General features: G+C 35.5%; 1 protein-coding gene across 1 annotated transcript in view; it reads right to left on the bottom strand.

The window, feature by feature from the left end:
- stk32c (serine/threonine kinase 32C) overlaps positions 1–24,001 on the bottom strand; it is a 271,928-nt gene that overhangs the window by 82,405 nt on the left and 165,522 nt on the right. Inside the window, exon 3 of the mRNA XM_030156106.1 lies at positions 12,774–12,925. Within this exon, the coding sequence (XP_030011966.1) occupies positions 12,774–12,925 (152 nt within the window). The remainder of the gene's footprint in view (positions 1–12,773; positions 12,926–24,001) is intronic.

Genomic DNA, 24,001 nt, shown 5'->3' with positions numbered 1-24,001 from the left:
TCTGCACTTCGCTTTTTTGACAAAACAAATCACTGCCAAAACACTTTCTTAGTGCTGTCTTTCTCATCCCTCCCTCCTCTCTGCCTCTTTTTTTTTCTGTGATTGCGGGAATCATTACTTCCTCTGACAGCTGTTGAGAGCGTTTTCCGGCATTCTCTCTGACTTGGGCTGACTGTGTCTTTTGGCTCCCTCCTGGCATCGTATCAATAAAAAGACCTCCTATGAAGCGTTATCAAAGCCGCCGTTTCTCATGAGTTGCATTTTTTTTCTTTTTGTTTGCTTTTGAGAATAGGCAGTTCCCAAAACTTCCCAGCTGGTCTGTTGCACATTCATTAATAATGTAGTAAAGTGCCCTAATGCCAAGCTCCACAAATCCTAGCACTCTGTTTGACAAGCCTATGGATGCTGGCAACTGTCTAATCTACAGGGAATTAGTTAACAGCATACACACGCGCTGAGCTAATTAGGTTCCAGTAAAGGAAGATGAAGCAGAGTCCTCATCAGTCCTATCTCATTACCTGCCTGTCTGAGATGCTGTCTCAAGCAGCAGCTAAATGAAGCAGACAGGTTATGCGATGCATACAGGTGCAACACAACAATGCTGTCACGCACAGATGCTCGTGCGGTATCTGCATAAACTGGGGCACATATAACAAACTTACAAAAGAGTCAGGCTCGGAATTGATTTCCTTTATGTTTCACTATGTTCTCCTCTCCACAGAAGAAGAAGAAAAATCAAACCTTTCTTTGAATTATGCATTTTTTACACCAAGATGGATCAACACAGGGCTGGATGGTTTGACAGAAAAGTGTTTGCTCTTTCATATGGTCTATTATACTTTATTTTGTTGCAAATAAAACATTTTACGGAAATATTTTTCACCACTTGGATGTCGTTTTGTGTTCCTCCATACAGAGAAATTTCCTGAAGGCAACAGATAAAAAGATTTTATTTTGCGTCAGCATTTCATATTCCTTTTATTTTATTCATTGTATTTATCATATTTATTTTAGTTACTTCTATCTTCATTAATTTATCTGTTTTATCCTTCTTTCATTACTTTTATCACTATAATGTTTTACCACTTTCATTATTTTTATGATGTGAAGTAGTCTCTTTGTCTTTTATTGTACTTTTATTGGGATTGGCTGTTGATCCTACTGATTGTTGTTGTATTTTCTTTTGATTATTTATGAGTAATTTTATATTTGCTTGTAAAAAATGTCTTTGTAGGCTTCGTTTGTGTAACTGGTAATGCACTTCAATGTTCTGATTGTCCAGTTAGTCAAAGCACTTTGTAAACTGCTGTTTTCAGAATGGTAATATATATCGATTATTATTATTATTATTATTATTATTATTATTATTATTATTATTACTATTATTATAAGGAAGAGTAAGACCAAACACAGTGCTCAGACCTCACCTCTAAAATGAAGCCAATGCACAAATATCTTAAAGTTGTACTACCGCTAATGGCCACTGGGGTTCCATAGACCTACATTAAACTTCTCTCCGAACTTTTTTTTTTTTTTCTTCCTCCACTGGACAGAATCTTCTTTACTGTGTTTACAATGTTGGGTAATAACAGCTGTGTGTTTCTAGATCTGCCTCTAAACATTGCAAAGAGTTGGCAATTAAAAATGAATATCTCATCTAATGATAGCTTCGTTTTATTAAATTCAAGATTCTGACGTTCCAATTTTTTTTTTTAGCATCACCGAGGGTCATGTGATTGGGGCAAGAATAACATTAAAAGTAAACAGACACTGTATTGTATAGATTATCCCAAAAAATACGGCTGGCAGTTGTACGGTACTAACGGTGCTTTTCATTCTAAAGGTTGCCTTTGTTAAAATTTCCGTAACTATGGCAACAGAACTGGAGCTTTGTTAAGAACTAAACTAACTCTTCAAACACTCAACTATTATAACAATAAACATCACTTATATAGAGTTCCCCTTCACTATGTTCAGCCAACCTAATGAATAAAAACAGACTGACCTTCAGGACCAGGCGAGTCAGGAAATTCAATTATTTCCTTTCAGCCGTTAAGTGTTGCCTAGCAGCGGGAAATACATTTTGTGATCTTTACCACAAAATGCGATAAAACATAATTAAAAAAACAATCAAAGCCTGATGTTTTTAATTTGATAACGTATGGAAGGTAACATATGGCAGCTCACTGTAATGTGGTGAACCTGATGCAGCTCCATGCTCCAGCCAATAAAATCACACACCTCAGGCTGCTATTGATTATTGAAGAGTGGGATCTTTAATGTTGAACGTGCAACTGAAAAAATTCCATGGTGTGAATGTTAATATATTTTTTCTATTTGCCTTGTGGTACTGGGGTGGCACATATTGACAGAAGAACTCTCTGCTAAGCACTTAATTTCCAGATAATGACATTTCAATATGGAGATCAGACGTAGTGGTCCATGAAACAAACACATTAGCAACTATCGCTATCCACTGTGTACAGAAATATTAAACTAGTCTGGATATAACATGCATCGGCCTTGGCTGGAGCATCTCTACAAAGTGAACATATGTTGTAGTTGTATTGAAAATACTGCTTCAATCTGACTGAAATCACACTAAGAAGAGATTACAAATGAAACACTAACTGTGTGTATATGGACCCTAATATTCCAGTAATAACTGTAATTCAGGCTGTGTATTGGCAAGAATCTGGTGATACGATACAAATCATAATACCATGATTACGATACGATGTGTCACGATATATCATGATATATCATGATACTGTTAAAAAGGCGATTTCTTGTTTGTTCGTTTTTTTAAGACTATTTCCTGGAAAAATGTAATTACACTAGAAATACGTACAGGTACTAAACACATTCTTATTTGATCAGAACAGGATCTAATGTTATATCACAAAATGTTTCTAATTCTCCTAGTGTCCAAAGGAACTACCATCTGCCTGTCAGACAGTAAAAAGTGCTATTAGGATGCTTCAAATAACAATTATTTAATAAAACAGTGTTAAATAATAATAAATAAGATATAAACAATAAAGAAAACCAAAAATCAAAAATGAACTTCCACCATATCTGCATTTGAATAAATACCTAAAAACATTGATACAGTACTTTTTAACATCAATACAGTATTGTGAAATGAAATATCGCGATATATTGCAAAACTGATATTTTCTAACACCCCTAACTGTAATGGAAACAGGACAGTCAGAATAAAAATGATTCATGTATCAACTCGGTTAGAAGAGATGGGACAAATCTGGATGAATTCTCAGTCTGAAATAAAGAGGTAACAAGTGGTGCCAGGCACATCAAACCCCGCCCCTCACATGTGTTGTAGATTATTTTGGCATCGATCTAGCTGATGTCATCATCTCTATGCATGTGCTGATATCAGCATATCAGTTGCCTCCATATATGTGCCAAGTTTGAAGTAAACTGAAACAAAATTGATGTTTTTATAGACCTTTGAAATTTCGCACAATATAATAAAAAAGGAGAAAAAAAGATTTTACAAATTCCTAAAAAAAAAAAGTGAACTTTGACCTACTTTTCCCAAAATGTCATCAGATCTATTCTGGGTCACTGGCAATCTATGAACCCAGTTTGGTATGAATTAAAGCTTGACTGATTAATCAACATCCACCACTATTTAACCTCTTCATTAACTTTTTTGCTGCAGAGATTCTGTCGCTCACTGCTCCTGTGCGTCTGTGCTGCCTGGAGAGTCAGAGGAATAGAAAAGTGTGTCAGTTTCACTTTCATTTCCAGTCCGACAATCACAGACCACTACCCCCCCCACTCCAACAAGGATGGACACCTCCCCCCTCCAAAAATCACAGACTGCTACCCCCGGGCTCCAACAAGGATGGACAATATATCAGATATTGGCCGAGATATTGGATATCGACTTTTTTAGGCCCCAATATAAGTATCCGAATCTACCCCAAAAAATCCCATTTTGGTCAGGCTCTGGTATGAATTCAACCAATAGTTTTGCTGCTACAGACATTTTTAATTTTGTCCATTATAAGTAAATGGGGAAAAAAAAGATTTTAAAAATTCTTAAAAAAAAAAAAAAAAATCTTAACTTTGACCTACTTTTCCCAAAATGTATTCAGATCTATTCTGGGAATCTATAAACACAGTTTGGTATGAATTCACCCAATAGTTTTGCTGCTAGAGCAGTGGTTCTTAACCTGGGTTCGATCGAACCCTAGGGGTTCAGTGAGTCATTCTCAGGGGTTCGGCGGAGGTCAAGACACACACTCGACTCATTAGTCGGGTGTGTGTGTTGGGCTAGGTCCATGTATGTAAACAAACGGCTTCGGAGACTCTTTCTCTGATTGACATCCAATATACACGGTGTATTGTTGTTGCTTATAGCACTACAACACATCCGGAAGTGTTTATAATCTCTTCTACTCATCTGATGATGAATTATTTTAGTATTTTCCACATCGTTGTTATGACTTTTGCTACTTCCTGTTAACCACAGAGGCAGCCATGTGTAGCGTTTGTTTACATTTTTCGGTCACCGCACTGGTCAGTTACAATCATGTGACGACCGACGCACCGTCGTGGATGGAGAAATCGTATTACGCTAAAGCTGAGCTAGTGCCCTAATAAAACAACGATCACAAAAATACTGAAAGAGTATAACGAGAACTTTTTTTTTTGATACACTACATGCAATTATCTTTTTTTTTATGTCAAAATTGCGTGGTTCGGAAAGTTCGGAGCGAGATGAAACGAAAACCGGGTTGACCTGACGGCCTACACATACATATACACAACAGCAGAAGTCACTGATTTGCAGTAAATATTCATTATTATTGTAGCCTGATGGAAATTAGGTGATGGGTGTGTGTTAAAATGTTAAAAATGATAAATAGCATAAATACAATAAGTTCATTATTGGAATACATAAGGTTAAAAATTAAAACCATTTCAGTGTGGTTGTATTAAAAAAGGTCATGTCTTTGTGAAAAGGTATGGAATTTGTTGTGAGTTCATGCACTGTATTGGTTTTGTTCTTTGAACACAGTGATGTTAATGCACGGTTCATTTTGTGTACCAGTAAAACATATACCTGTGTCTTGAATTTGAAAAACATCATATTGTATTTTTTAATAAAGAAGGGTTCGTTGAATGCGCATATGAAACTGGTGGGGTTCAGTACTGCCAACAAGGTTAAGAACCACTGTGCTAGAGTGTTAAACAAACAAAGAAATAAAGAAACAAACTGAACTTAAAATAAAACCCCTTGCCTTCACTTTGGGGGGTGGGGTAAAAAATCTGTTCTAAAGTAAAATATTGGCCATGTAAACACTTAACATGAACCTGGACCCACACAGAGTTAACATTAAGTCACATGATGAGTTTCTAGAAGGTGCAGAAACATGGTGGTAAAGAAACCAAACTTGTCTGTAGCCTTAAGGGTAAAAAAAATATACTCAGTGCCAATGAAAACGCAACACTTGAAGATTCTTATATTTTTGTAAATCGATGAGGATTTTTATTCCATAAGCTCTTTGGAATTAATCATAGGCCATTTCTATACAGTAAAAATAAAAAATCACATCCAAATTTGTTGACAAAAAATAAGGATAAAGAAAGAAACTCAAGGACCCCCAAAACCAAAAGTCACAAAGCGGTCCCGGAGGTGCTGCAGCTCAATGTAGCGATCCTGCTGTGGCGTGGTCACACATGCTGGTCCAGGGCGAGGTCTGTCTGCAGGTGAGCCAGTTTCTTCATGCCTCTGTTCCATCCTAACTATGGTGGACACATTGCATCCAAAACGGCACGCCACCTGCCGAGCAGAGATTCCAGCCTCCAGGAGCCCCATAGCATGGCATCTTTGGTCACGTGTCAGTCTAGGCATCGCTGAGTTATTGCAAATGATTTTGGTGCTTTTCAGCTTGCCTTTATATACAGAACATGACCACTCCTTAACTGACCACCATTCCTTAAGTTGAGCAGTTCACTGCTGAGCAATGAGAAAAACAAGTCTTATGAATGCAGACAAGTTCATTCAAGTGTGACAATAGCACAACCCGTCTCAGGTTGTTAAGAAATTGTCTGGGATTATTTTATACAGGTGAAACCTAAACATATTGATGCAGCTCAGGAACAATAAAACACATTCAAGTGTTGCGTTTTCATTGGCACTGAGTATATAATGTGGGAGCATCTTGCCCATCTTAATTCCTTCTATTTCCACCAGAATGTGCAAAATTACCACACAGAAAATTACAATGTGAATAAATACTTTGAGGAAGTCAGTCTTATTGGATTAGTGTCTGTGTAAACACTAAGCTTCAAAGCTTTGATCAGAATGAATCAGATTGAAGAAACATTACCCATGTAATCGCAGCCAGTGATGCTGAATAAAAGAATGTGATGAGCTGTGCACAACCCTCAGAGACCACCTTCTGTTACTAACTCTTCACTTATTAAACCTACTCATATGTTAAGAAGGCAAAATGGAGTTTTTCAGCTTTCCAGAGGTACCACATGTGTCTTATATGGGCCCCCAGATGTTCTGTAGTGAATGTGTTTATGCATTAGCATCGATGCATTAGCATTTTTTCATTCAATTAATGCAAGTGAATAGGTGTGACTAAATGATAAAAAAATACAAAATGTTAGATCTAGTTAAAAAAAAAAAAAGACCACATATGTTTAACTCTCGAAAACATGAGGAAAAAAAAAAAAAACTAACTAAATTCTGGTAAATTCATCCATTCTCCAACAATGCAAATTTGCAACTTAAAACAGACTATAATCAGGTGATGTTTGACTCCTGATGATGACACTAAAGGTTAGAAAAACTAAATGAACTAGTACATGTCATGTGACCCAAACAGTGTTCTACATCTGAAGGTTCATCAGAAACTTACTTTTTTTTAACATACACAGAGTGGGTCCACCTGTTGTGAAGCATCTAATCTACTGAAAATCTTTATGGTCTTTTTGTTTTTTACTTTTTATTTCTATGATTTCCTCAGTTCTGGCTTAGTTCTTTGTAGCTTTTACAAACTCTGGCCTTGAAGCATTCAAACATTGTGTTGATCAAGAATCCTCAAAGCTTTTAAGATCTACTAGAATCTCATCACCGCTCAATGTTACTCCCATGTGAACAAACGTACACACAGAATGGATTTATTGCAGTGAAAATCAATCGGAGTAAGTCTTTACGTCGTTATTATGAGCCAATATTTTTTCTATTGAACGATGGTTTACGCCACTCTTCTCAAACCGACTGAGAAATCCTTCTAGTCCAGTCTTTCATGTTTCAAGTGGTTCCATGTGTCTGTTTCATTCTTACAAGGCTGCTACACTGATTGTCTGCAGAATGTAAGACTCCATTGATTCCAATGAGTCCAGTTAAATAAGAGCAAATAAGAGCTCTTTTCACTCCTACTTCCTTTACTCCTGTTTTTTGAGAATTCCAATTTGACGCAAACAAAAGATGTAAAAATGCCCAGACCACGATCCTTGATAAACAGCTGGTCTTTAGTCCAAATGATAGAAGAGGTACTGTTCCAGATCAAACTAAATCATGATTCAGTTCATACACATTTTGATACTTCAGACTTTTGGACCAATCACAGGATGTCATGCAGTGGTACTGTGATGAAAAAAACATGAAGAACACTAGAACACACTTAGCTCTACCAAAACCACCAACAAATCAGTGCTACATATGAACAGACTGCATCGCTCACTGAGAGCGAGTTTGTATAAAGCTCTTCAAGTTTTCTTCTTCAAACTAAAACTCATCGACACTTATTTTGACAGGCACTCAAAATAACACTGCGTCTTATAATCTTTATACATCTTTATGCTGTATTATCTTTTGATGCATCAGCTGATAGTTTACATTATAGCTCTGTTAGCTTAAAAAAAGGATAAAGTTCATTGTATACAAACATTTGTATGATGCTATCATCAAGCTTTCTTCAAAATAAAACTCAGAGAAGCTTTTGACAGTTGGTAAAAATACCGTGTCTTATAATCTTCACATGCTACATCAGCTGATAGTTTACATTATAGCTCTGTTAGCTTAGCTTTGTTTTTGGACAGAAAACAGCCACAGTAAAACCACTAATCACCTCTGTTTTCTGTTCAGTTTGTGTTGTCAGTGGCTAAACTAAAGATCTGTTTGGAATTGAACAAACAAGGTCAGAACTGTCACAGTTTAGTCTGAACCATGGATCAACAAACGACAACCTAGCAAAGACAATAACATCCCATAATAACTTTATACCTTCATAAGCCTCAGAGTCAAACTCACCCGTGTAGAAGAAATGCTGCCATTTCAGAATCAAACTCCATTCTTTTCATTTAGAGCTGAGTCCAGTGGAGAAAACAACAACAGTGCTTCTAACTTTTATCCCCCAGTAACAGTAACCCACTCTAAAAGTTGTTTCTTATTGGTCCTCATCCCATCTGGTCACTTTCTGACACTGGTCAAAGGCTACATGGTATTACAGTAATTTCTGGTCTACAAGCCGCTACTTTTTTCCACACACTGTGAACCCTCGACTCTAAAATGATGCGGCTAATTTATGTTTTCTGGGCTTACAATCGATCCGGCTGACGAAGAAGGAAATAGAGCTGCTGCACGTAAGCTTGGCATCAAGGAAGCGATGGTGAGACGTTGGAAACGGGGTGAGTGCGGCTTATAGTCCAGAAAGTACGGTAGTTTTCCCCACCATGGGAGACCAGCAGAGTGACTCACTACTCCCTCTAGTGGTCACATAAATCCCTAGTATTCCACTACCAAAATTACAGCGTGAATCCGAAGAATATCTGTTATTTCTGGTTTACAAAATTCAGGAAATGTTGGTGATTTATGTACAAAATCCTAGAAATAAGCAATAATCGCTCGTGTTTTGGTCAGAAAGTTGTGCCTAGTCATAATTATTAGTGGAATGTAAATGCTGCTCTGGAAAGCAGAGGTGTAAGGAATAAAACCTCTCCATCCCCCATGGCTGCAGTGATACGGTAAAGAGTTTCTGCCACTAAAGGACATTTGAGACTGTGCTGGATGCAGAGCAGAGCAGCACATGGAAAACTAGAACACAGAAGGCTTTGGCAGACATACACTCCTGCAGGGAATTATACTATAAAAAATACACAGGCCTACTACTGTACGCTCATTAAAATGTCCTCAGTTTGTTCAGCTAGAGTGGCTTCCCTCTCAGGCAAAAACCTGTAGATCGGACTTAAATCGCTCACAAGTTCATTAGTAAATAATCCAGGGCCAGGTCTTTGTCTTAATTCATCTGCTCCATATCTGCATATAATCAATCTGTTACGGTACGCGTGAATAATGAAATATTCTGATGGCTGTTGCTTAGAAAAGACGGGCACGTGCAATATCATTCTACCAATTACAGCGGAGTAAAGTGCTTTGTGTAATTCGCCGTGAATGCCGTGCCAGGTCCCCAATTACATTTAGAAATGTGTCCCGCTCTGAGATGAGCGTTGAATAATGAAGGCAGCTTCCATTCACCCACATATCAGACTCAAGGGAAGAGTCAGGTCATTTTCAACCACAGTAATTATCAAATGTGTGCTTTGTGGGCTCAGACTCAAAATTAATATTCGGAAATATCTCTCCTGTGTATGTTATTTCTTCAGTTAATTGCTGTTGCTTTCTGGAGGAAAATTTGTCCCAAGCTGTCATGACCAGTGTTGGGAGTAATGCGTTAGAAAAGTAATGCATTACAGTAACGGATTACTTTTTGCTGTAACGCAGTAGTGTAAGGCATTACTAATCAACTTTCAGTCATTTTACTCGTCACATGTATACACAATAGCGCTTGCGTTACAACACAATTGCCGAAAAAGAAAAAAATAAATACAAAATGGAGCAAATCTTTGTTTTGGGCTGCGCAATCTGATTCTATTGACATTGTTAACAATCTCAGCCCTAGTGTTTTCCATAAAAGGAGAACAGATATTATCACTTGAAGCTATAACATGGAATATCTGTTCCCTGTTTGGTTGTAGTCCAGTTGCATTCAAAGAACCATCATTTGGTCTGTGCCCACTGAAAACGAAAACTAGAAAATCACACTAGAAAAAATCTAAATCTTAGCAAGTGTATTTTTCTCATTTCAATCAGTGTTAAAATAAGACATAGTCACCTAAAAAGTAACTTTTCAGTCAGATATAAGAACTTAATTTTAGACAATAGATCTTGAAAAACTTATTTCAAGAAATGTTACCAAAATAATTTTCACTGGTTCCAATGGCAGATTTTTTTTTTGAGTGATTCAAGATGTTTTTGCTTAAAGGTGCGGGAGACTTTCGTAAGCAATTTTTCATCAAATCTATAAAACCTCAGTCATAGCCTAAGTATCACGAATCTGTAAGTCTTTCAGTGCCTGCAGCGGCAGCATGAGCCTCCATTTCCCACAATGCACACCACGACAAAAAATTTCAAAGATGCCCGAGTTACCTCCGGGTTCTGAATGTAAATACATGGTATTTGTTTATGGTGGATGGCACTTCGAAATTGTTCGCCGTAATGCAAGAAATTCAGGTGAGCAATCACAGAAAGACTTACAGATTCATGATACGAGGGCCATTCAATAAGTTCATGGCCTCACCCAGAACAGAACAACATAGACTGATAATTTACATTTTATTTTTCAACACAATCTCCATTTACAGCAATGCACTTGGTCCATCGATGTTCAAGCATCACTATCCCATTACGAAAGAATGTAACATCCTGTATTATAACAACCAGTATTTCTGGGTGAGGCCATGAACTTATTGAACAGCCCTCGTACTTAGGCTATGACTGAGGTTTTACAGATCTGATGAAAAATTGCTCACGAAAGTCTCCCACACCTTTAATTCAAACAAAAAAATCTGCCAATGGAACAATTGAAAATTATCTTGGTAACATTTCTTGAAATAAGATTTTCAGGATCTATTGTCTAAAAACAAGTTCTTACATCTCACTGAAAAGTTACTCTTTAGGTGATTATGTCTTATTTTAAGTGTGATGAAATATTTAGACTAGAAATGAGAAAAATACACTTGGTAAGATTTGGATTTTTTCCAGTGCAGAAAGGCACTCTTTGTCTGGTATCTATCTATAACATATATTCAGGTGTGAAACATCCCCAAACCATGGTTCAACACCAGTGTTGGGAGTAACATGTTACAAAAGTAATACATTACAGTAATGGATTACTTTTTCCTGTAATGCAGTAGTGTAAGGCATTACTTATCAATTTTCAGTCATATTTTACTCTGTACATGTTCAATGGGGCTTACGTTACAACACACTTTTTGACCATTATTTAATTGCTCAAAAAAAGACAAAACAAAAAAAACAGCAAGACCGTGAGACCTTAAGGAATCAAAAATGCATCTGTAAAGTTCTATTTCCTGTTGGTGTTCAACCAATGGGTGAAGACGGCAGAAGACAGTCCATTGTCCACATAGACGTATGCTCATTACTAACCCTAACCCTGCTTTACAGAAGATAGTTAGCATGATCTCTGTGATCAGCAATGACAAGGGAATCTAATGTTTCTATGACTAGTTAGAATTCTTTAACAACTGCGGATTTATCTACAGGTGTTCTCGGTGCCCCGCCCCCTGTTTGAAGCGTTCCTGCTGGGATTCGAACGTCGTAGACCGTAGCATTATTTACTGAGCTATACGTCCACATGTACTTTGGGTGTCCCAATGTGTCCCAAGGCTCTAATATCTCTTGTATTGGGGGGGTTCTACTATGCAACTCAAAACTAATATAGGAATCATGTAATGCATTACAATTTTGAGACAGTAATATTGTAAGGTAAGGAATTACTTTTAAATAACAGTAACAAGTAGTCTGTAACAAGGTTATTATCGTTAACAAAAACTAATGAAATGACAAAAACTAGAATTGAAAAAATATTTTCATTAACTGAAATAAATAAAAACTACAACTAAAAAAAAAAGATAACTAACTGAAACTGTATTGTGTGCTTACAAAACTAACTTAAACGTATAAAAATTATGGATAAAATTCCCTTTGTTTTTGTCTTTGTCAATGTCGGATTGATACGAAAGCGATTTATTTCGCTCAAGCAATTTTAGCTAGCGGCACCATACAGTACTTCATGGTCCGTCACTTCTCATCACTTGTCGTTTAGAGTCGTCTTCTGGTCCCGACTCTACCTGGAAACATGGAGACTGAAGTTGGGAGAAAGCAGCAGAGTCCTGTCGGGGATTTATTTGAATACGACGGCGAAGAAGAGAAAAGATACGACAAAACTAAAATTAATACTAAAACTAAACTAAAACTAAGCATTTAGAAAAAAAAATGCAAACTAATAAAAACTAGCAAACCTGCTCTAAAAATGAATTAAAACGAACTGAATTAGAGAAAAAAAGGGAAAACTAAATAAAACTAAACTATAATGAAAAATCCAAAACTATTATAACCTTGGTCTGTAATGTATTACAGTCTGGAAGTAACTTGCACAACACTGGTCATGAAACTAATAAAAGTTTAGTTTTTTATACCTTCAGTGCTACAAGTAGAAAGTATAGTACATGCAGTACATGCAGGGGAATAATACCCACAAAGAAGATCTATTCTAGGGTGCATTGGATGTAAGAGTGAGCATGCACTTCCCTACTGAGAAACCCTGGTGTTAAATATGCAAAATGCACAGACAGACAAAAGCATGCGACTCACAGACGGTGCAGACCACATTGAAATTGTAAGAACATAGGATAGTCACCAGAGATTTACTAAAAAAACATGTTCAATTTCCTGTAGGATCTCAAGCTCTCTAAAGACGTTTCGGACCTCATCTCTCTCTATGCACTGCTGTTTGTTCATGTACTTCATGGCGTACATCTTCTCCGTGTCCCTCTTTTGCACAATGCATACCTGCAGGAAGAAGAGGAAGAAGAGGAGGGAGAGAAGGGAGAGGAGGGAGAGAAGGATGAGGGAGACAAAGAGAGAGATCATGTTTATTTAGAAAAATGAAAAAACGAAAAACCGCAGCACAACATACACACATCATTGCTTTTTTAACCTTTAAAACACCTACAACTAAGAGTTATCAGAATTTTATCCTCTGAATTTTGCATTTTTCAGTGAAAATCAGTTATTTTCCTGCATTTGAATTTCTGAACATGTAGATGATCATAAAAACTCAGGAGGAAATTCTAAGGTTATTAAATCAAAACAAAGAAAACATGACTTTTTCAGCAAAATATATAATAAGCATCTACAACCACTCATTTGTCAAACTACATGGATTTTTTTTTTTTTTTTTAAGTCAGTGTTGCAGACTGAAAAAAGTGTATTTTATCTAGATTATTTACTAGTATTGATAGGATTAGTGGTTCTAAAGTTATTAAATATTTGGGTTTGGTCGATGCTTTTGGTCACCAGTGGCTGTTGGAGTGTTTCAGTGTTAAAATAAGCACATTTATTAGGAATAATCAACCATAATCAACAATCAGATCAGCAAAATCCAATAAAATACATGGGTTCATCTTGCATAATATCTTCCTCACAGAACTGTCCGAATGATTTCACATCAAGTAACAGAAACATCAACATGGAATAACAAAAAGAGCATTTATTAATTTACTTGTACTAATAATTTATCACCCTTCCAGCTCAGTGTGAGAACTGGTATTAAATACAGTTGAAATGTATTGGATTTGACTTTCAAATTAAAGATGTTTCAAAGACGATTTGTGTTGGAGTTACCATAAATGCTAACAGTTTTTACAGAGAATATGCTCTAACCGGTTCCAAATTACATGCATCTATCTTTTTTTCATTTTGCTTTTATTGAAAAAGGAGACAAAATATCTCCAACATTATCATTCATACAGATGTTATCTATTAGAGCACTTTTCATATTTCTTATTTTATACATACAAAAGTGTAAAAACTAACATATGATCTGGGTGCTTACAGTTTGGGTATTTCTCACTCAACCCTATAACACCAAACATATCATATTTGATACATGAGTTTTAAGCCCTCTACATGATCAGTGTGATAATTTTTTTCTTGAAAAACCTGATGAACACAATTAGATAAATACAATACACAGATAATCCACTGGGGGGAAGAATTTGTTCCCCAGAGGCCTTTCCAGTGATGCTACAAGACTGTCATTACCAGAACTACATTACCAGAACATTACCAGAACTTTGCCAATTTGTCAGACATGTTTATGTTATATTTTGTTTTTGTTTGTGAAAAAATAATAATATTTGAGCATTGAGACCCGATGTGTCAAATATGATACAAGATTGAAAGTCATACATGGAAATTGATATTTGAAAAAAAAAAAAAATTGGGGTTGTTCAGAAGGACAAATAAAGGCTCCAGTTTCAAAGAACTGGAATTTTCTGTCAATGATTTAATGGTTCAGGCTTTACAGGGTTAAAAACAATCATAGCATCTTCAAACATTACACATGTTTTTGCAGAAAAAAAATAAAACAAAGACTAACTAAGGGAGATTTGAAAAAAGAGGACATTTTTAGAGGAGTGATACAAATTCTGGGCAGTTTTGAGGATACAAACTTGATTCTACGCTCATCTTTCATTGGTAATTATTAGTCTATCATATTAGAAGTAGTATCTTATTATCCTATTAGTCTATCATTAACATCAGATCAATTCAGACCAGAATTTACGATGCAATTGGACAAACCTACAGCCAATCAGAGCAAGGATCACACAACAAAAACCAATACTGGACACACAAACATAACACATGATCTAACTCACCATATATCAGATTAGGGGCAGAAATAGAATAAGTAGCAATGCCAAGCGAGGTCTATCTCTAACAAATATACTCAACACAAACAGAATCCAAACAAACCATGAAAAAACACACACAATAGGAAGAAGTTCATGAATAACCTAATTAAGCTCAATCTGCTCCAACAGAGCCTAATGCTGACCACGCAAAAGGAAAATAATGAGGGCAGTTCACTACTCTACAAACGCCGGATCCGTGAGGAAAAACTGTAATTAATCAAACCACACGGATAAAACAGGTGGATGTACAACAAGTGAACCGTGCTGATTAATGAGTCTGAGGCTCAGAACATGATACCACCAAGAAATCCAAACCTAGAGTCCACACAGGAAATGCTCCACAGAAAACCTTATGATCCATGTTCTTGGTGGTTCTTCTCGGTTCAACTGGACTAGTTAAGCCCTTTTGAAAACGTTTTATCTCTTGGTTTTCCAGAAGTGTTTTAATCTGCATTTTAATTTTTAACCCATAAATACCCAGTGCTGCTTTTATGTCAGTTCCCAAATGAAATTCTCTATATCTAACCTTTCTTAAGTGATTTATCACCATTTATTTATGATATCATCCTCTGTATTTTATTGTATAAATCGGGTATTTTTCTATATTTTATTTACTGATCATGTAGATGTACAGAAAAGCTCAGATTAAAGTTTAGGGTTGTTGTATCAAAAACAGAAAACTGAAGAAAAAGTGAATTTATTTGTAAAATCTATCATTAACTGAACATAAACCAAGTGTCTCCATTCACTGTCATTGATCCAATTCCATCAATCTGGACTCATCAGACCACATAACTTTTCTTCAATTTTTTCTGTCTCTTTCCAAATGATTTTTTTTTTTGTTGGAGATTCAACCTTCTTAACTGATTCATTACAATGTATTATATTATCCTCTGTATTTTGCCTTTTTTCAGTAAAAATTATGCATTTTCTGATATTCAATCTACTGACCATGTACATATTCATAAAAGCTCAGCATAAATTCAAAGGTTATTAAATCAGAAACACAGAAAAATGATGAAAAAGTTACTTTTTCAGAAAAGATAACAATAACTGATTGTAAAAATATGCATCTCCATCCACTGCCACTTGTCAAACTCCATGGGTTTTACTGCTGAATCAATGTTGTAGAAGATTACAGTGTTTCCACGGTAACTATGGAGCCTCTGAACGTCCAAATGGGTGTGTAATATTTAGAGACATCTAGTGGTGAGGTTGCAGATTAACCCACAGCGACCCAGTGCTACTTTTGCGGTAGTTCCCAAATGTTTTTTTTTCTGTATATTTAACATTTCTTAAGTGATTTGCTACCATTTATTATAAAATAATCCTCATTTTTCCAGTGAAAATCAGCTATTTTCCAATATTTAATGTACTGATCATACAGATGTTCATAAAAGCTCAGATTAAATTTGAAGACTACTATAAAAAAAACGGAGAAAACTGAAGAAAAAGTGACTTTTTCAGCAAAACATATTACTAACTGAACATAAAACAAATATCTACGACTGCTGTCATTGATCCAACTCCATGGGTTTTACTGGTGAATCAATGTCGTAGAATGACGATGGTGTTTCTATTTTCACTACACAGCCTCTGAACGTCCAAATGGGTCATATCTGATGACCATAAAAAGATGACAAACTGTATTTTACACCAATTATTTACATGTATTGATAGGATTAGTGGATCAACAGGTATTAAACATTTTAGGTAATTAGGCGCTTTTGGTTGGTGGTGGATGTTTGGATCTTTATGGGTTAAACCATTTCATATTTTATCCTCTGCATTTTTCAGTGAAAATTGGGTATTCTCATATATTTAATTTAGATTTTCAAAGAAGCTCAAAGTAAATAAAAAGGTTATTTTATCAAAACACAGAAAACTGAAGAGTTCTTTAGCATGACATGTCAAATGAATCCAAATTCAAGTGTCTATAAAAACTCATTTGCTAATGATGATGATGATGATGATTATTATTATTATTAATATTAATAATAATAATAATAATAACAACACCCAGCTGTAGTCCTGTCATTCATAATTAGGGCTGTGTATCGGTAAGAAGCTGGCGATACGATACAAATCACAATACTAGGATCACGATATATCATGATACTGTTAAAAAGGCAATTTTTTGTTTGTTTCTTTTTTTTTTTAATGATTATTTCCTGGAAGGATTGAATTAAACCAGAAACATGTACAAATACTAAACACATTTTTATTTCAGAACAGGATCTAATGCTATATCACAAAATTTTTCTAATTCTCCTAGTTTCCAAAGGAACTACCATCTGCCTCTCAGACAGTAAAAAGTGCTTTTAGGATGCTTCAAATAACCATTATTTAATAAAACAGTGTTAAATAATAATAAATAAGATATAAACAATAAAGAAAAACAAAAATGAACCTCTGCCATATCTGCATTTGAATAAATACTTTAAAATATTGATACAGTATTGTGAAATGAAATATCGTCATATATTGAAATATCGCGATATATTGCAGAACTGATATTTTCATTTATTAACATCCCTGTTCATAATTCCCTGAGTATATATATAAAATCTAATTTTCTTATGGTGTCATTTCTTTCTACAACAAATGTCACTTGAATAAAATGGCACTGAATTTAAATAACTCCTGATTTGTTGGTAGTGTGATGATATAAGTGCATTAAAGTAATGCGCTTTAAATTAAATTAAAATTAAATTAAAACTCATGCTGTGATTATAAACCAATAAAACTAAAGAAATAACCTTGAGATAAACAGGTATAAAGCCAGGTTGCATAAAAATCTGTATGTGAAGCTATAGAATAACACCAATTTGTGTTTGAATGCACAAACACCTAGATCTAAATGTATCTGTACTGGCAGAGAACAAGACATACATGATTTTTCTTCTTCTTGGGTGTTTAAGCCAAGTTCCAGCTCTACATATGCGTCCACGCTGCTATGCAAATAAAGTCTGCTTTGAAAACAACCTGCAGCGTCTTTCAGCGGTTGATTAGTCAGCCGTTAGGATTGATACCGTACACTGAAATGTGCTGACCCACTGGGAATCTCTAATGAACTCCATCTTCAAACCCAGAAGTTTACAGCTAAACCTGCTGCTAAACAAATCACCTCTTTATTGATGGATCGCACGTTGTGGTTTTGTCAGGAAGTGGCTGTGAAAGGTCGGCGTTCCACAGAGGTGAGAGTCATTACAACGACTTTAAAAGCAAACCGCACTCATTACACTAATCATAGATGTTCTGCTAATCCTTCCAGGCAAAGAAGGAGCCTGAAGCTGCTCGTCTGTCACCATTTAACCCATAAAGACCCAAACATCCACTAACAACCAACAGCATCTACTGATCTAAAATATTTAATACCTGTTGATCCACTAGTCCTATCAATACATGTAAATAATTGGTGTAAAATGCAGTTTGTCATCTTTTTATGGTCATCAGATATGAATCATTTGGGCGTTCAGAGGCTCCATGGTTACCGTGGAAACACCGTCATCTTCTACAACACAGGTGTCAAACGTGTGGCCCGGGGACCAAATCTGGCCCGCCAAAGGTTCCATTCGGGCCCATAGGATGAAAGTGCAAAAATGAAGCTGAACAGTCAAGGTTGTCACAATCATTTTGGTTCAGGTTCCACATACAGACCAATGTGATCTACAGTAAAAATAACAACACAATAACCCATAAATAATGACAACTACCAATTTTCTTTGTGAAAAATTATGTGGAAAAAAATTAAGTGAAAAAAAAACATTACACTGTGAAAATATTTACATTTACAAAACTATTCTTTCACAAAGAAATGCAAATAAATACATAAATGAAAACAAAGATGAACAACCTGAAATGTGCAATTTGAACAATATTCTGCCTGTTACTAAATGTTTTGTGCATTTATGGATCCACTGTGATCTGTAGTTGTGTTAATAATAACAGATGTAATATTGTAGAAATTGTTCAAATTTTAGTTCCAGTCTGTGCTGTCTCTTCTAGAAAAGCACTCATAGAGCATACATTTCCTGAAATTCTCATCCAAATCCATCCATAACTTTTTGAGTTATCTTGCACACAGACAGACAGACAAACAGGCAAACCAGCGCTAACAAAAACATAACCTCCTTGGCGGGGGTAATAAAGACTACCCACAAAAACAAGTGTTTCCCTTCCTTTCCAACAATACTTTACAATGCGTCTCTGTTAAATTCCAACAACAGTTTCTTTAAGACAAAAGAGGGTTTGTGTTGGTGCAAAGTGTTAATAAACCTGGCCCTTAATTTACATGAAAGCACAAACAGAAAATCAGCAGAAGCAGTAAAACAGCAAACACCATTACTCATCCTCATTTTCAGAATAATTTACTTTGCAGGACTATACATCTGTAAGACTCTCCTTTAAGCACCAAACAACACCATCATTCACCAGCGGGATCCTCATCTAAGCAGCTGTTTGGTGGAGGGGGTAGCGTCGGACCCCGTGGAGACGCCGAGAGCTGAACATTGAACATCCCCTCCATGCTGAGTCTGGTTTAGACTGAAAGGCCAGAGCCGGACTGAGTCGTCCACCAGGTCTAGTCAGAACTGTCAGAGCCAGACAGATTGTGGTTTACACAGCACTCTGGCCCTGATGAACCGAAAAAACACACGTCGGAACGAGTCATTTTAGCATTTGTTCAGACCTTCAGTCGTTAGAGGGAAAAAAAGATGGAAAAATCTGGATTTCAAGTGGTAATTTGTGCAAACAATATGGTGAAATGGCTTTACTGCTGTCTGTTATGCAGTTAGAAATCGAAAAAAGCAGAATGTGTTGTCAAATTATGTCAGATTTAAAGTGTCTTACTGTGCTACATTAATGTGTTAAAATACATTTTTACATATTGAACACTTTATCCTTGAGTTTAACACAAACAGTTAATGCAACATTATTTTCAATGGATAAAAAAGTGGATCTGAAAAGTAACTAAAGCTGTCAGTAGTGAGGTAAAGAGGACATTTTCCACTGAAATATTGCAGAAGAAGCATAAGATGGTATAATATTCAGTTAAACATCCTTGGTTTACCTGTTCCTTCCCTCCTAATTTGTGTTCTTTTTTTTTATCTGTTTACCATACCAAGTTCCAACCCTCAAACTGCACAGATATAACTTGTGCATTAAGATTTACTGAATGGAAAAATGACAATTTCGCCAAAACTCTCATTTTTCGATTAATAGTTTTTGCACTGCCAAGAGGTGTTTTTTTAACGCAATTGGTATATCACGCAAAACTGCAAAACTGGAGAGACCTTTTTCTGCAACTAGAGTCACGTGAATAAAAAAAAAAAAAAAAAAAAAAAATCAATGTTGACGGACGTTACAACAAGCGAAGAAGAAGAGTTTTAAAAGAAACATTTCGCAGTATGTGTAGACACACCAGGAAACCGAATAATTTTTTAATTTAGTACAAGATAAAGGGGTAATATATAATAATAATGAATATATCTGTAAATCAACACGATATTTATGTTTGTCGCCATGTTTATGGAACAACTTCTCGTGTCATTTTGCGATAATAAATAAACAAATAATCTCATTAGTGATTTAATGGAAAAACCGACATTATGCACTTCTGTTTTTTGACATTTAGTAAATATCGGTAAAGTTTTGCGCATATGTCCACTTGATTCTTGCCGGAATGAATATAAAGATAGCTTTGCAGCACCTGGAGGGTTCAAATTCAAAGTTTTTGAACTATTAGGGGCCAAATACACAAATAAATGAACCAAAGACTAATGAAAGTGGGTTTAGCAAAATATGAGCCCTTTAGTACAAAATAGCAACTACATAACATACCATCTGGTGGGAATAGACAGATGAAATTCCACTGAATTATAGAAGCAGTCTGCCTACAAAATTTAAATAAAATGATTTTGCACAATTAAACCATTAAAAATTTAATAAAGTTACATGCACAATTACAACATCTTAGAACAGGATTTTAAGACTCAACGCCAGCATTTTCTCTGGCGACAGGAGGAAGTCTCTTACAGTCTAAAGCACCATTTATTTAATTGTGCTCATGGTTTTCCCTGAAGCTCAAAGCTGAAATGAGCGCCAGGACTGACTCAGCTGTCTCTCCTGTTTCCTCTGTCTGGATCTCCTCCAAGCTCACATTTCCCCTACTTCTGTCACTCTCATTAGCTCATCACAGCTCCAAATTCATCAAACCTGTTCCTCCTCCGTAATACAGAGTGGCAAACATAACAAGAAAAAAAAAAAAAAAAACATCCTAAAGGTAGAACAAGTCAAACTATAAAAGTGTGAAATCAGGATGATGAAGAACAGAGTAGATGTCAGATAAAAAAAAAACAAACATCTATAACAATTTGCCTTAAGAGAGGACTGGAAAGTAGAAAATGTATCTGCAGATATAACTGAAGTATCAGTGCTGCAGATATTACCATCCTTTAACCTTTAGGGGTCCACGCTCACAGCCCTGTGACTCAATCACATGATATTTTCAACACATAGCGTCGAAAGTCGGTCACGTAGACCACTGGGGACAATTGCATTCGAAAGTGCAGACTTGAACCACTCTCCCACTTTTTATTTGATGTTGATAGAGCAAACACAACCAGAGATATGACGGTTTGAACCTGGATCAAACAAACGTGAGTAAAAGTATGAAAGTGGCATGGGGGGGAGTTATATTTCTGATCATATCTTCGTCATTTTTTTGTCCTTTTTCAAAACAGAAAAAACTGGCCAAATCTGCGGATTCTAATCCACAGACTGCATTAGCATTACAGGTAAGGGTGAGAATGACCCTGTTGAGCCGCATTATGTAATAAATTCCCATTATGTAATAAAAGTTCAAAATGTAATAAGAATGTCACGTCATCTTGTAATAAAGCCGCATTATGTAATAAACTGACGCATTTTGTAATAAACTACCTCAATGCATTATGTAGTAAATTTTTTCGCATTATGTAGTAAGTTATTACAATTTGAGAAATTTATTACAAAATGCACTTGACACATTTTTATTTTCAGGAAAATGGACTAGAGCTTATCTCTGTGACATAAATCAATAAAACACACAATAAATGTTTGCTGTTCAATCTGAGGGTGTCAAGGAACATTTTTCCAAGATCATAAGATACAGTATCAGACACAACTGACACAGCAATATAATAACAATGTGCTAAATTAATCTTTAAACTGTGTGGTTAAAGTTGTTATTCCATTACCCGTAGCTCCTGTGACTAATTTCTTCTAAATTGCTCTGAAATTATATTAATTCGGATTGTTATTACATAATGAACCATGTTATTACATTTTTTTTTTTAAATAAAAATGTATCAAGTACATTTTGTCATAAATTTCTCAAATTGTAATAACCTACTACATAATGTGAAAAAATTTACTATATAACGTGTTGACGTAGTTTATTACAAAATGCGTCAGTTTATTACATAATGCAGCTTTATTACAAGATGACGTGACATTCTTATTACATTTGGAACTTTTATTACATAATGGGAATTTATTACATAATGCAGCTCAACAGACCCCCACCTGAACTGGATGTGGAAACCGGGAGGACCGGGGGGTGGGGGTGAGAAAACCAGAGAAAACACCTCTGTAAAGATATGCTTTTCTGTCAAATATTTGAGTATAATTTTAATTTATTACAGTTTTAATTTTAACCCTTTCATGCACGAATTATGACGACCTTAGTCGAGATTTTTTTTCTTGAGTGTTTTTATTCCTCTTTAGGCATGAAAAAAACAATGCGATAGAATTTTTTTTATGAACCTATTTTTCATGGATTCACTCAGCTGGACACCATGCGTTCAATTTTTGAAGCAAAGTAACATGTATTTAAAACCCCTCATCAGAAAGTGATATACTGTGTGAAAACTATGAAATTAAACCATTTTTCATGCAGCTAATATGATGTTTTTTCACATTTTAACATACTCTAATACTAGTTATTACTCACTTCATGGAGATAATATACAAAAAAAAAAAAAAAAACTTTGATTAAGAAAACTGTTCATTACAGTCTAATAACAATTAGCAATTGATTTATACTAAAACCTGTTACTGCAGATTAGGTTTATCAAGAACAGCAAAGTAACAGTCATGGTATGAATTGCTGTGTATGGGATGGTGCATAAGTGTCCACTGTGTTGGCTGATATGGAACTAAAACAACAAAACCCATGAATATACAAGAGAACAGCTGTAGAATAACTGTCCACTGTAGTGACTAGTATGCATGAAAGGGTTAAATACCTAATATGTGGAACCAATATTTACTTTTAAAGTCTTTGAAAAGGTTCGTTAAGCATCTTTGTGTTTTTTATGCAACAAATTATACACTTTTTTTAAATCGGATTTTATGTTTTTTTGTGTGTTTTTTGTCCTTTTGTGTTGATATAGTAGGTTAAAGTGAAAAAAATAATAGTAGGCAGATGAGATAAATGAAGTTGTGCTGAAAAAAAAAGATACCAAACATGGCTATAGTAAACATTTCTTTATGTAGTATATAAAGGCAAAATCAAAACTACTAACGGCCAAAATAGGCTCAGACCCCTAAGGGCCTCAGTCTGTTCAGTCACTGCTCCAACAGTAAGAAGCCTAACGCAGATCCATGAGGCTTTATTGGACAGGAAGGAGATGGACTCCAGAATATATAAAGCAGTGAGACTGGAGGAAAATATTTAAATGGATTCTAAAAGTGGGTTGGTTGTGCAGCATTTCAGGCTCTGATGAAAGTCAACAAGGCATTACAACCGTCTAGACATGACTGCAGCTCACACTTGTACATATCCTTGCATATTTGCACAACAGTAATAATATTTGCACTCAATGTCTTACCACTGTGACAGTATTTTGTGTCTTGCATTATCAATCTTACACTTACCCTTTGCACAGAGCACTCGCTGTATTTTATTTTACCTATTTATTTTTCCTTGCTAATCGTGTACAGTTCATTTCCTTTATTACCTTTTAGTTTAGTTTAACCCTTAATAAGGCACTCCTTAGTCGCTTTTCCAGTGGACATACTGTATGTGCAAATCTTTACTAATATTTATTAAATGTCGACAAAACAGAAGTGTGTGATGTTGGTTTGTCCATTAAATCAGATGGGCAGTATAGTTACATGGACTTAT

This window comes from Sphaeramia orbicularis, chromosome 15 (assembly GCF_902148855.1).
Source record: "Sphaeramia orbicularis chromosome 15, fSphaOr1.1, whole genome shotgun sequence".
NCBI lineage: Eukaryota > Metazoa > Chordata > Actinopteri > Kurtiformes > Apogonidae > Sphaeramia > Sphaeramia orbicularis.
This window is presented reverse-complemented; position numbering and strand designations above follow the sequence as displayed.